This window comes from Oxyura jamaicensis, chromosome 7, assembly GCF_011077185.1.
Source record: "Oxyura jamaicensis isolate SHBP4307 breed ruddy duck chromosome 7, BPBGC_Ojam_1.0, whole genome shotgun sequence".
Lineage (NCBI taxonomy): Eukaryota > Metazoa > Chordata > Aves > Anseriformes > Anatidae > Oxyura > Oxyura jamaicensis.
Genome location: NC_048899.1, coordinates 10563424 through 10578486, shown reverse-complemented (window position 1 = coordinate 10578486; position 15063 = coordinate 10563424). Strand labels below are relative to the sequence as shown.

Here is a 15063-nt window from a genome sequence, read left to right as displayed (position 1 = left end):
CAATTAATACGCTTTTATATGTGCTGTAAATTGAAAGCTTAAGCTAAGTAATGGGAAAAGCATAAATAGGAACTGGTGGTGACTAGTGATAGGATACAAATGAAAATCTCTTCTGATTTTTAACTATCTCAAAGTTTTGTTCTCTGTTGAGACTACTGCTGGGGCTATATGTGTGTGCAGTTCTGGCAAGCGTTTTTAGGTACTACTGTTGGTACAGACAAATATGAAATATAAAATAGGAGGTAACAAATAGAAGCTGGGTTTAAAAATAGCACGGAAAGGAAAATTCCCCTGCTTTAAAATGGGGTTTTAACTGGAAAACAAAAGAATTGCCTAACAAAGAATGCAGCTGAACTGCTGGTGCACACCGGCGTGTTGGGGACAACATGGCGGGCGCCTCGGCGGCCACCTCCGAACTGAGGGCCTGGGTGCCACCGCTACAGCTAGGCCCGCGCTCTGCCTCCTGTCCCGGCGGGTTGTGGTGATGGCAGCGTATGTCCTATGGCCATGTAAACAGGGAAAGCTCTTACTGTAGCTCTGCATAAATAAGGATGTAACATAAGAGGTTGGGTGTGAACGCTGAGCTGTACTCAGGAGTGCAACACTTCGCCTTGATGATGCTTGCCCTACGTGATCCGTGTGGTGAAAGGGTAGTCCCCAAACTGCTCACCAACCAGTGTACAACTTACACTCGTTTTTAATTCGTAACGTATCGTCACTTCAAATCGCAAAGTTTTTAATGTTTTAAACAAGGTTTGTAGCAAATTGTTTCTTATGCTACTGTACTTTATAACATCTTTGTCTTTTTCTATCATTAAGAAAAGTGTTTCTGTAATGTTAATTAGCTAGTAACTGCTGTTTTCAGTGTGCTTTAATTACCGTATGTTGCTTGATTATATGTTATGAAGTAAACTTAAGGTTATTCTAGATTGTTAAACAGTGAGCTAATATGTAACTACTGTGCTTAAGATGAGGTTTTTCAGATATGGTGCTGGGGATATTAGGAGGCGGAATAGCTAGAAAACCAGACTCATTCCTGACTATTTGAAGACAATTTTAAGAATTGCCTCTTAGATTTTAAAACTACTACTTACAAGAAATATCTGGTAAAAATACCATGAAAATATTTTGAATCATAACTGTACATAATCATAAAAAAGATTGTAAAGATGTAACTGTTGGATGATTTGAGAGTGTGTTGCTAATAGGCATCCTTTCCTGACAATCTAATGCAAGATACTTATTTACTATCACTTAAGAATTTTTTTTTAAAATGTTCCTGTTCAAATTACATTTAGTAACAGTTACGTTCAAGTAGATAAATTACATGTGTATACTACAGACTGTGTATCTGAGTACTGACATCTGAGTGACAGCTGTAGTTTTTAATTAGCAAATGTTTAAATAACTTAATGTTCGTGGGCAGTTTTATATTCAATTTCTGATAGAACAGTGAAGGTTGTATTTAATGTTTGTTGTGTGGTCAACACTTGTTTAAAAAAAAGGTAAGTTGTATAGATGAGTTACAAGTTCTGATAATGTAAACTTGACTTGCTTAGATATTAAAATTAAGAAGTTTAAATAATTTATTTCTGAGCAGAATTCTTTAGTATTATAAAATGTATCCTATAACTGCTTTGTCTCCTCTGCAAAGTTATTTAAAGTAATTTTTTTATTAGCGATTGACGTAACTGATCTAGCACTGGAAACCACTAAGAATTTTAATATTGTTCATGCATAATTGCCTTAATCTCTAGTCTTTGCAGGAGATGGTGCTTTATAAATACTCGAGTTTTTTCCATGGTGTTTCTTTCTCAGATTGCTAGAATAAAATCAGTATTTCTTTCAGTCGATTGTACGTAGAAATAAACAGTTTACATTTTTAGCTGATGCATAACTTTTTCATTTTCTTTACCATATCTTAAATTCTAGCCTCATCCCGTTAAATTTTGTGGTTATGTTAACATAATTCCCCTCAGATCTTCAAGAAGTTCAACGTAGACAGTTGTACAGTTTTGATCATGAGCTAACTTTGAAAATAGTGCAAAATGTATGAAGACAAATCCTGTAATATTCCAGTTTATTTTGTCCGAAGATTTTAATTGTTGCTTTTGCAGAAATATTTTCAAAACCACTTCACCCGAAATGCTAGCTCTCAATAAACCATCAGTCAATAAATTATTTTGATTTTTTTTCAGTTTCTCTCTTTACGAGTTTTTCTTTGAAGTAGAGTAACAGTATGGCCCAACAATGTCAATATTACAAGGGTAAGGTCAGCTGGGAATTTAGTTGGTTGTTTTCTCCCTGTAGCCTAATAAAATGGGGCATTTTAAGTGCTGTAGAGAGGGTCTGAATTGTGGCTGTTGTCTCAATCAAGTAACTGCTTAGGAATGCTGAAGACGCTCCTTTTTTCATTCTAAGAAAATAAATTAATTACGTGTTCTTGCCTCTACAAATGTTGTAAAATCTAATGTACCTGTTAATTTCCCTTAGTTTACTATTTATAGTGGATGCTGGGGCTTTGTTACAGGTGGGTCCTTTTCAGTTTGTTATCTATTACCATAGGTGTTGTTTTAAGTCTCGCTGTCAAGTCACTAATTAGTGATTTTCTAAACATTATCATTATTTATTAAACTTACTGGTTATCATGTTAAATAATATTGGTGGCATTTTTGTATGGTAAGTTGCAAACCTTTAGGATTCTTCAGTCACCAGATAGCTTGTTTATATATTTAGTGATTTATTTTTCAGTACTGCGGTTCTGATGCTTTGTACTTTGTTGACAACTTAGTTACAAGAATTAAGTATTTCTAGAGTTAACTTCTTGGAGTTGTTTTGGGGTTTGGGGAAGAGCATCTTCTTGGGTGGAGGGAATATTTTTACGAACTGCTGTTATTAAAATAATAGTGTATAATTCAGATTTTAAAACATTTGAATTTACTTTGAGAAGATTTTCAGATAAAAAGCTGTTGTGCCCGACAGCACTTCTGATTATTTCTGTGGCCAACTCAAACATTTAAGAGAATGAAAATGTTTCTTTACACAGAGGGAATTGGGCTGGGAATTGGGAACAGAGAAGGAGGGGAAAAAAACAACAACGACTTGAAACCCCCCTCTGATGATGATTATCATGAAATTGAGCTTTGCTTCAAGATTGTAACTGATGCTATGCTTTCATAATTTAATTGGTATTTATTTTCTTGGACTTAACTGCTGTGAATTTATTAGAAGGTACCTATAACAAATTGGATGTATCAATAAGTAACTTATTTACAGAATTATTGTACTCAATTGTGAGACATTTAATTGCAGTTTGCTTCCGTCATTTTTCTTGACAGCTGTTGAAAATAACGTGGTAAGATGGGATTTACAGCGACTTTTAGGAAGCAGATATTTGTTCAAAAGCAGTCGGGGAGTGCAAAGATCCATGCCAATATTCAGAATTCATATTTCCCTTGAATGGAAGGTTGTGATAAAATGGTACATGGTGTGTTTTCATTGCCTGTTGAAAGACTTTCATGCAGTTAAAATAAGCATTTTGATGGTGGTTGAATTAAGAGTTTTTGTCAGTCTCTTCTCATCATGGATGATTAGACTAAAACGTCTGCTTGTCTTGACTTGAGATCACCACAGCTTCAGATAACATGCTTTGTGATTGAAGGTCGAAATATTTTGAATTCTAATAGGCTGCCAGATGAATTGCTTGAAATAGACTGTAAAATTTCAAGGCTTCCTTTTCCATCTGCTGTGAAAAGAACCATTGGGAATGGTTGAGCTTGATGATCATAGAATTACGGGATGGTGATTCTAAAACCCTCAAAGGGAAGTTGCTATGGAGATCTAGTTCCAAACTGTGAAATGATTCACCTCTGAAAGGCTTCAGGGTCTGAGAAGCTGAACACATCATTGTTCAGGTGGTCATTGGTTAGGAAATTGCTGGTGCCTGTGTAATCAGCACTCCTGTGGTAGTTAACGATCTAAAAAGGTTTGTTCTGAATGATGTGGGACAACAGCAATGTGCATAAGATGGCTTCTCTCAATCATAGTTTGCTCAGCCTGGTGCTTGTAAAAATACAGTGAGCTAAATGGCAGAGAAATGAACTGCTTCATTGAGGAAGTCTTTTAAAAACAAAATTTTTTCCTGTGATGGATTTGACATCTAAAGTAAAAGGAGAAGAACCGTTTCAGCTTAAAAAGCTGTGGTTAGATGTTGCAAAAGTATCACATTTATATATTTATTTTGCAAGGAGCAGAATGGTGGTGCTGTGTATTTATTCGTGCTTGTTTGCAGGTTAAAGGAGTGGTACTATTGGAAATGGAAGATTTCTACTGAGTTGCACCTCAGGAGTGTAACGAAGTAGCCTCAGTATGTTGATATTTCTCCCACCCCAAAGGTCCCCTTTTAGAGGCCTAGAAGATACTCTGCTTTGACAGGTATGGGGAAAAAACACCACCCACTATGTCCAGGATCAAAGTTAATCAAAGCGTATGTGTTCTCTCATTGTTTCTAACTTGCATCTTTTCAGGATAGCAAAAGGGAATAAACAGAAACTATTTGCACACGTGCACTGGGCGATGTGTTTTGCCAACTATTGCTAAAATCTGCCAGCAGATTCTTAAATTACTTAGGAACTTAAAAGTGCACAAATATTTAATATGCTTTTTTAAGGAAGGCAGAAGGCATTTGCTCAGTGTTCAAGTAGTTACTGACTACAGCTGTAAGTACCTCATTCAACATCAAACATTTGCTTGACCATGTAAGATTCAGATGGGGTTTCTCTTACTGTTTTATTTGTTGTATATCTGTTCAGTATCATCCCTTGTCATAGGTTCTCTTAGTGGGATTTTGTAAAGGCGATGCCACCGGCTACTAGATGGTGCCAGATAGTTACAGAACGACTGAAATATTCCATGAAGTAGCTGTCATTGAAGTAAAAGATTACGAGAAAGAAAAGCAAATCCCTGGGCATCCAGCATTTCTTAACTGAAGTAATGTACAAAAGAGAGAGTTCTTCACTTCCTGTGGAATAACTGGTCAGCCAGTCTTTACAAATACGCGTGGTTTTGTGTTGGAATGCTGTTTTGTGCTTCATGTAGAAGGACTAAGATCCGAAGTAAAACAGTAGTGTTGGGTTTTATCTGGTTGTTACGTTAAGATTTGAGTATTGTTCAGGAAATATTGCACACCATCTTTCTCAGCTCTAGCATCTCAAATAAGATGTAAATGATATTCCCTTTTGTTTTCAGTATTTCAGGTGCTATTTTAAAAAGACAGTTTGGTATTTCTCGTAATCCCAAGGCTGCTCCCTTATGTGAAGTCCAAAGAACTATGACATCACCTTTAATTTGATGAAAAATAATAATTGAATGTGAAAAATAATGATGAAGAACAAATTGTCTCTTAACCAGCTATTTTTTTTATTCTCAACAGAAATTCTGTTAAATTTTTGAGAGTTCTGCCTGTAAAGGTTCTATTAATTGAATATACAAAGGACGTATCTGTATAAAGTGTATTATGTTACATTAAGTTTACATACTACATTCTAAACGCAGACTAAATGCAGAAGGAAAGTAGTGTGATGGAGCACATTTTCATATGGTAAATTTACTGAGAGACTTTTTGCTTTTGAAAATGTTTCATTCACTTAGCAACACAACACTTTATTACTTAAACCATATACATGCGTAATGGCACTGACCAAAAAACTTTTGCTTGCTGAAGTCTTTATCAGCTCTGATTTTTTTTTTTTTTTTAAATAATTTGACTGGTCTTTCCTCGGGTTATGTTTACTCCTCCTAACTTCTATTATGCAATAACATAAATCCTCAAAAGAGAGACATTCAGATATGTAGAACAAGGTTCTTTGTCAACATATGATGAATTGAGTTTACAACTCCTTGTAAATATACAACTCCTTATAAATACCATTCTTTTAAAAATTCAGCTACTCCTTGTTTATAGATTAGTCATTGCTTACACACAGTTTTATTTTCAGTGTGCTACATTGTGTAATACGTTTTTTCATAGCTTTTTGTAAGGCAGCACTAGAAAGTTTGACTCTTATGTAGTCTCGTTTTATTTTAACAACAATAATTTTAAGTTTCAGAATATTTGGGAACTGCTTAGGTAAGTAAGCTCTGGTAGCTGAAGATTTTTCATTACTGACTTTTGTCTGGGTATTTATATAGCTTAACATCGCTTTAAACATTTTTGAAGAGAAGTTGCTTCATTGGAACATTTTTCAGTAATTCCTTATACCCTTTGCTGTACGTTCCAGGAGGGTTATAGTTTTATGTTCTGTGCTGAACTGGACTGTTCGTTCTCTGTTCGTTATGTTACAAAGACTAATAACATCGCAGTGTGTTGAGGATTGCAGAACTGCTTGGACATTAAAGATCCAAAGTGGTTCAGTAAGAGTCATGGTAACCACTTGGCAGTGCTATACGAGACCTGATAAAAAGTTGAAGGCTCGAGTGTTTTAAGGTATCTCTGCATCATTGGCATAGTCAATCCGTGACCCAGATAAACTGTCCATGAATAATTGAAGTGTTTTCTGTGTGCTTGGTTGTTTGAGGACAGATAGAACTGTCCCATGAGTTTCCACGGATAGTCGCAAGTTCCTGTTTGTGATCTGTGTAACTATGTTGTCTTAAAACACAGTTATTGGAAGAAATTATATTTTGTTATGGTGACTGTCAGGAATTCCAGTTAAGCCTGGCTCTGTAGGGAAGACCTGGAAGGCTGACCTTCAGTCAGAAAAAAAAAATGGATAAAATGCACTTTGGAGATGATGGTGAAAGTAATATAGTCACGTATATGTGCTTGTTTCTGCTTAGGAGCATTTTTTTTTTCCATTGTAGATGCCATCAAATTACAAATACATCAGTTCCAGTCTGGTCTTGAGTAGAAATGTTCTTCTGTGAATGGTCTGGATACGTGGTTCACAGAGGCGTGTTAGAAGTTACCCACTGGCGTTTGTGGCCAGACCTTCCCAAGTGTACCATTCTTTATGGAGGCAGTGCTGCTGTGCGACGGCTTAGAAGGGAGGGTGCTCCCATGGGGACTCTCCCTTGTTACTGTTTGCTTCTCTTTTCAAGACACTAACTCACAGAGGGAGGTTTTCAATCATTAGAATGTAAAATGAAATGAAGCGTTGCTGAGCTCAGGTTGACAGGAACACTTGTCTCTGAAGCAAACGTTAACATTCTTCAGCTTTTTTATGTTTTGGAAATTTTGCAGTTATCCAGGCTAGGTTCCAAACTTCCCTTGTTGTTCCAATTAACACAGTTGTGTTTTGGAAAAATCTGAACAGAGTCCAGTTTTTCCTAGGGAATTCTCTTAATTTGTGTGGTGGTATGTCAGCCATCTCACAGAGTTACACTGGGTGCTGCCCTTCTCAGTGTCTTACGGTAATTTTTCCATGCAAATTACTGCGTGATGCGATCCTGGACGAAGCGGGTTGCCAAAAGAGTTACCAAGGAGTGTATCCCAGATGCTACTTGGTGGACAGTGCAGTGATAATATTTCAAGTGTATGATCAAGGGCAGTAAGAGTGAGCCCTCTCCCAGTGGAGGCATGGAGGGCTCAAAGATTATTTCTTCAGCTTTCAAATAATGCTCTTTACCCGGTGCAACCAAGTTGATAGCAAATCTCAGCAGGTAGAAGGTTTTGCCTGTGGAGCATTGACTACATCCCGGTGGTGCTAGGATGAAAGAACAATGGCAGGTAAACACATTTTACATCAGAAATAAATCACTAATATTTGTCACACAGATCCAAGGGTGAGAACTCTGGAACAAGATTTTATAGGTAAGTTCAGTGGAACTACTTCCTTGGTAACGACTTTTCTCTTAAAAATGCTTCCACTAGGAACCAGATTGTGGTTTCTTCTGTTAACTTGCATGTCCTTAAGTGAATTGCTTTGCCTCAGGTTTTCCGTGGAGGTTGTAATTCTCATCCCTGACTTTGTGAAGTACTTACTTGACAAGTACTTTTATGCAAATATAAACTCTTTGTATGCTCAAGAAGTTGATACTACAGTCATTTAAAATCCTGTATTGCTGCTGCATACTCTCATTGTGCCTGAGCTGAAATAGCCTTGCCCCCCTTTTTTTTTTTGTTTTGTCAAATACTCCCAATGGATTTGATATTGAATGGCCTGCTATTCAACTGCTATTTCAGACTTTTGGGGAGGGGTGCCTGCTTTGCGCTCTCCCCGATAATGCAATATTAGGGCTCAGCAGGGTAAATGTAGCTGCTTATCTTTTGTAGAGGTAAGTAATGAATTTGAGTCCTAATACCACGCCAGTCAAGAGAGCCCAAAGCAGCTGCTTTTACCATCCTGTATCTGTATAGCCATATGGTACGCATAAACCATAACCTTGTGTTCAAAGTAATTAATGCCACAGCCAATATTCTGAATGGTTTTTCTGTTACTGAAAATCAGCTAAACTTGAGAATAAAAACAAACGTTTTTAATGGGAATTAAAACCTTTTCTTAGATTTCTACGGTGCAGGTAAAACAAAATAATTATTGCTACAGTGACTGCTTGCATTTTAAATAAATGTATACACATTATTTTTTAAAAAAATCTAGTTAACTTTAAAATATGTAAGTTTTCTTGTCATTTAGGGTTCTGTGAAGCTGATCATCAAGAGGGTTGCAAATCATTGGCGGTTTCTATTTTCAGAGTTCCACATCCCAGAGTAATTTGCTTTAATTTCACCCAATTTAACCTATACTTCACACCATCACCATTCAGCTTTAATAGCTATGTTCTATGCATAAGAAAAGCAGATAAATGTCCACAATTAGACTGCGAGTGATTACAACTAGTTAGGGCTTTATGAAGACAAAACTTAAAGGGCTGTGGCACAAAACAAAGCCACAAAAGATGTCTGAAAAAATTCTTTCTTCAGAAGTCAAGGTTTACTACAGCATTTTATTTAATGTTTTTTGTACTTGATTTTGCTTATGTTGAAGACGTAGGCAGGTGCACCTTCTTCAGCTGAAAATCACTCTGCTCAAAGAATATTAGGTTTGTGTTACAGGTGATTAATTTTACTTGAAATTAGCTTGCAAGGGAAAACATGCTAACCCTACTTTATTTGTTGATCCTTTGTTAACACGTGCTATGTTTAAGAATCTGTAAAATACGTTGACTCTGATAGTATTCTTTTGCCCTTCTGATTGTGAGTGTGCACAGTAAAACGTACCATCGTCGAAGTTTAATGCTCTCTATAATGTTAAATGTACCTCAGTCAGAAATGGTGGTCTTTTTTTTACCGTTTAAGTCTTTATAATACTGATGATAACATGTCAGACAAGTCTAAGTAGAGATGTTATTTGTGATTTAATGTTTTTTGACATTTGTAGTCTTGTTCCTTTTGACAGCTCAAAGAAACATTCTGCTTCTAACCCCCTGCCGAAGTTACCCTATTTTGTTTCTTTTTGTTCCCCCCCCATTTCTACCCCAGTGAGTGGCCAGATAGGTATTATTGCTCATTTACTTCAGGGCTTATAACAGGGTATGTATCCGTATTGTGATGTACTGTATCAGCCTGTGATGAGCAGCTCTTTTTGATAATAGTCATTGAATGTATGCTTGCGAGTAAGTGCAAGTATCAATTATTCTTTAGGTCTGGTTTTTGGTGGTGTTATTAAACATTCTTTTATAGCTTACTGACAAGAAGAGGCTGGTCATTACCCTAAATGCCGATGGGAGTTTCATCTTGTGGTGCAGTTCTGATCAAGTTGTGAATATCAGTCTTAATTATAGCATAACGTAGACCAACGCAGTTACTTACCTGTCGTAAATGAATTCAAGATACCCAAATGCTGTTATGTGGAACTTAATAGTAGCCAAATATTTTGTTCAGCTTTGCTTTAAGGAGAAGGGTAATTAAAGAAATGAAGAAACCGGCGAAATATAAATTAATTTTGAAGATATTCATTAATTTCCGTAATTGCAGTTAGGATCAGAATAAGATGTCTAGTAGTATTATTTTGATTTGGCTTTCAGCATCTCAGTAGCTGCTCGGAGCAGACAGGAACAATAAAGTTTAGGCTTTAGGCAGCTTCGTTTTTACGTCAAACTAGTTTTATATGCTATATCATAAAACTTTCAGTCCAATCAGCAACTACATTTAAATACTGCAAATTGTGGCAGCAAAACAATAATTCTGCTGATTAGCCCCTTTCCATTTCTTGTAAGTGAACTGTTTATGCTGTTGAGTACCTTTTGAAAAAAGAAAAAGCCAAAACAGCCTTGATTAGTCAAGGAGTAATTGGATGACTTGATTTTAGCAAGAGAATGAATTGGTTGATGATAGCCTGTAACTAAGTGTAGTGGTTCTGTTCAGATGAATACATAACATACAGTCATCAGATCTTGACAGGTATAACATAAGCAATGCAAAAATCTCTGGAGGCTGAGAGGTAAATTTCGTCAAAGAATTTTGAAGCTGATTCTTGAAAGAAATGGAAAGAAGCGTGCATGCCATTAGATGATGCCGTTTAAAACGTGGCATTTGTTACTGCTGTGCTGTATACATATTTATCTGTTACTGCTTTTGCATGTGAAGAAGAGCAGATGAAGTCTGTGTGGTCTTGCTGCCACCAGGACCTGGCAGATTGGCAATTCCTGCTCTTCTTCAGGACAAAAACAGTGTTTCCACATCTTCTCCAGCTAGTTATCCTGTTTTCCCCATCTTAGTTATCCAGTATCACTTGGAAGCGAAGTGCAGAACCAGCTTTCACTCTGTTACTTCTTCAGTGCATCTTTTTTAAAAATATTTTTCCCTCCTAGCATTACGTTTGAATGTGTATAAATAAATGAGTGTCATTGCTAACTGCATTCTCCAAAGAGGTCTGCAGGTGCACTGCCTGCAGTGGCAGAGTGGGACCCCGTGCAGAGCTCGCTTCTGGTGTAGGAAAAAGATCCAGACTGCTTCACAGTGCTGTGGGCCCACCATGCTTGGGCCCTAACAGCTCAAATAAACCCCACAGCCAAAAATAAATCCTTCCCTGCAACTGAAGAATCCTTTAGGTTTGGACCTGCTGGCAACTGGAGAGGGAGCTGGATAATTGGCAGTGGTAATTTCCTAACTGCTCCTTTCTAGTAACTTCAGGCTGTCGTTCCTTTGGTGCTGTTAGGTGGCAAAATGAGCTGTCCTGCCATTAGGCTTTACTTTTTTTCTGTCTGACGTACTTGCCTTGTTTTAATAATGATACCTACGTGTCACTAAATGGGAATTGATGGCAACAGCTTTGTTGGCTTACAGCAAGGTTGATGTTTCTAACTCTGTAGTCGTTCTTTTACGCCAAAGGAAGTGGAAGGGTCCATCTTTCAAGCTCAAATGCAAATCCATTGACATTTTCTGGGGGGTAATTTGAAAAAAGGCTCCTAGCTAGGATAATTGAAGAAAGAGTTGGATTCCACTCAACTTCATTTGAAAGGCTGACAAACCTCTGATGAAAACATACTTCTGATGGGACACACTGGACACCAGAGAAGTCGTAACCAGTTCCGTCAATAATCTCATTACTTATTATTGTTGTCTGGTTGACTTTCCTGTGTTGCTGTATGCTTATCTTTAAGCAACTTCCAATTCTTATTCACAAAGCCCAGACTTTCTAGAACTGCTTCCTCCTACCCCTTCCTGCCTACCCTGTGTCATTATAAATGTCTTGGAGAACAGGGTCATCGATCATTTGGGGCTTTTATTCCCCTCAAAAGTTTCAGTTAGGATTCTTAGGTGTTGACAGAGATGCTTTTTTGGGAAGACTCTTGAGTAACACTTTTCTTATGGACATTTTTATGGACACATTTTTTCCTACCTATATGGTAAACTGATACCTCTTTTTCTGGAAAAAAATACTGGGAGTTCCTGGAGAACATAAAGGCAGTTGAACCAGATTGCTAGTTGCTGCTTTCTGCTGTGGAAGCCAGACCACGTGGCTCAGCAACTGGTAACCAGACAGGTGCAGGTATGCTCTTAGAGGATAGATAGTGTGTAGACAAGTTGATAGCCGTGGAAAGATGCCCTCAGATATACAGTAGTTGAATCCTCACTGTGTCGATAAGATGGACATGCTTGTGTTTGAGGTTCACCATATTTAAACACTGCTCATAATCAGAAATTCTAGCAGGTGACTGTATGTGTTCTGTTTTTTATTGACTATCCCATTTGAATTCTCTTCTTCCTCATCTATATGCACCTTTAGTATGGCTTCAGGGAAACTTCTCCCTCATCTTTCTACCAAGCTTTTTGGTCTCCTTTTTTCCATTTCCCTATTAGTTTTACTTGCTGATTCTGTTGTAATCAGTGATCAGTATCAGCTGTGTCAGTGTCAGCATTTCTTATCACCATTTGTCTTTTATTTGCTATCTTCAGAGTGCAACATGTCCATAAACTGCTTTTAAAACTTCTTGTTAAACTTTCTTTTAAAACTGCTTTTAAACCAAGGACTGGCTAAAACATTATTCTAATAATTTAACTTAGTTAATTTCTCAGTTTTGCTTTTCCAAAAGATCTCTTCTCTCCACAGAGCCTAATTCCTTAGATAGCCACCAGTTCTTACTTACTGCTGTCCCTGGATTAGCCCACGTTCAGTTCTGCGGGCTGGAGTTGGTTTCCCTACAACGCTCAGCGGGATTTATGCTATTCCATCAGTGCAGAGCGGGCTTGAGGCTGGTATAATGGATTGTCCAAGATTCATCCCACATGGATATTGAGATGAAGTTATAACTAAGGCTCTTCCATCAGCGTAGTGTCTCTCTCCCTTCTTTTCCTTCTTCCTTGCGTATCCCATCATCTTCCCTCTGGTTGGGCTGTCAGTCAGCAGCTGATCTGTTTTAGGTTGATGACTGAAATCTGTGTTGATAAATCCTGAACGAGAGGTTCAGAAATAAACCTTAATGCCTCTTGCTTATGAAGAAGTTTCTCTCACTTTATGCCAAAATCTGGATGTTATTCCAGTTTGAGGGTCTCTCGTGTGTACAAAGTTTTATACCTAAATGCTTTCTTATGGACTGTAACTGTCTCAATGGGAAGATTTTCATTTCTCTTCTGCAAGTGTTCCTGATAATTTAAAAATATCTGCCATGATTAATTTAATTGACTTCCTGGTTGTTTCAAAAGTAATTGTATGAGCTTTTGTCAGCACACCTGTTGATATATTTTATCCTTTCCAAGTTAAGAAATGCACTTTTCTTCTAAACTCAGCATTGAAAGCTTAGGCTCACAGTGCAGTGTTTTAATAGAACATGCAACTGGTGTCTGCGTCTTTCATGAGAAACTCCTCACCTCACCAAGCAACCCAATTAAACTATTTACTATTTACTATAAACTATTTACCTATTTTTATATTTTTATGTTCTTAACGTAGGATCTCTATAGTTGTAGAGCTTTTCTCCTGGCTTTTATAGCGTGGGGTTTTTTGTTTTTTATTAAACCCTGTGGACACCAAATGCAGCAGGAGGACATGAACAGCTTGTGAATGTATTATTTAGATGGTGATGCACTCTTTTTTCTTTCTTCATACAAGGAGGAAAGAACACTTTTTACTTTTTTTAGCTGACTAAATACTATCATCTGTTGGGAAGTCTGGGCAGGTAGAAGAATTTTCTTTGATCTGTATGGTGACATCTTCCTACTTTTTTTGAGTAATTTCCTTGTAACTTTAAACAGATCTGTAGAGTGACGTTTCCATGTATTCATGCATTCCGACAGCCCATGTCCCCTTGCTGGCTTTGGTGCACAGATAGGGATTTGTGGAAGACAAAGGCTACAGCACCTCTTCTTTAACTGCCCGGCATTGGTATGGGTTAGTTAGCGTAGCAGGTTTTCATTTGACAGAGGCGCATTCTTCCGTCACAGCCGGCATCAGGGCTGCATCTGTCGCGGAGGTGCTTTTCTTGTACCGGGGAACTCGCAGAGGATCTTTGGAGAGAGACAGCTGATGGAAGCGAAGAGGAAACTTCCCCTAACACTGTTTTAAAGATTTTCCATGTTTATATGAAAATTATTTTGATGTTTGACTGCCAACAACAGTTTAAATCTGTGTATCGTTTGTTTTGATGTTAAAATCTTTATTGCTAAAACCACTGTTTTCAGTAATTTAGAAGGAAAAAATTGAGATGTGTGTGACAACAAAGAATCTCAACTTTGTGTCAGTTGAAGAGTTGTTCATAGTCTACCCTTTTTCCTATTTTATATTTAGTACAGGAAATGCTCCCCCCCCACCCCCCCCCCCAAAAAAATCAGTTTATGTTAATTTTGGTAAAGTTTAGATAAAATTCTTATAATGGCTTATTTCTCAGGTGTGAAATGTTTAATGTTACTGAATAGGCATGCAAATACACTGAAAAAATATCCAGGAACTAAGTAATAAAGTGCTACTATTTTTATTCTTTAAATATTTATTGATTTATTTATTTTTTTGTGATGCTGTTTATCTGATAATTTAAATCCTAGTTGAATTATGTTGCCAGATTGTCTTCAGAAGGGCATGAAGTCAGCACACATGCTTCAGTAATATCTGGTTGTTTTACCCTTATGTTTCCAGTTGGCAATTTGAAATTATGGCTTCAACTGCACTTTAAATATGTGATAATAGCATGTGTTTCTAATAAGGGCCAGCACCATTTTGTTCAGATAGTGTGAATGGTTGTCACTCATATATGACAAATGCACCTTCATCTGCTTCTTTGATGGCCCCCTAAAAACCATACCCTCAAATCAGGCCGATGAAATTAGCTGCTGTGTAAATTGTGTGTCTGAGTGGTTCATTATCTAATCACCGTCAGAACCACAGTGATAAAGTAGATTGAAACAGGGAAGAGGTCTGCCAGATGATTTCAGGCCTTTTTTTTCTAAACCCCGTTTCCCTTGGAAACACTGAGAGTCGTTCAGAACTTCAGAATTCTTTGTCTAGAACTTCTTTTTTTCTTAATGCATAAAATTGGTCAGCCAGTGAGGGCTGCCAGGGTGATTTGTAAGGTTTTCTTTCCACCAGTCGTTTAGTCATTACTGTGTTGTATTAAAATGTTCCACGATTT

At 37.3% G+C, this 15063-nt stretch overlaps 1 protein-coding gene across 3 annotated transcripts in view; it reads left to right on the top strand.

The window, feature by feature from the left end:
* The window catches only part of OLA1 (Obg like ATPase 1), a 126680-nt gene that overhangs the window by 59121 nt on the left and 52496 nt on the right, over positions 1 to 15063 (top strand). Inside the window, exon 2 of one of the 3 annotated variants that reach the window (XM_035331493.1) lies at positions 6951 to 6952. The exons of the other annotated variants lie outside the window; for them this stretch is intronic. Within the exon in view, the coding sequence (XP_035187384.1) occupies positions 6951 to 6952 (2 nt within the window). The remainder of the gene's footprint in view (positions 1 to 6950; positions 6953 to 15063) is intronic. 3 annotated transcript variants of the gene reach the window in all.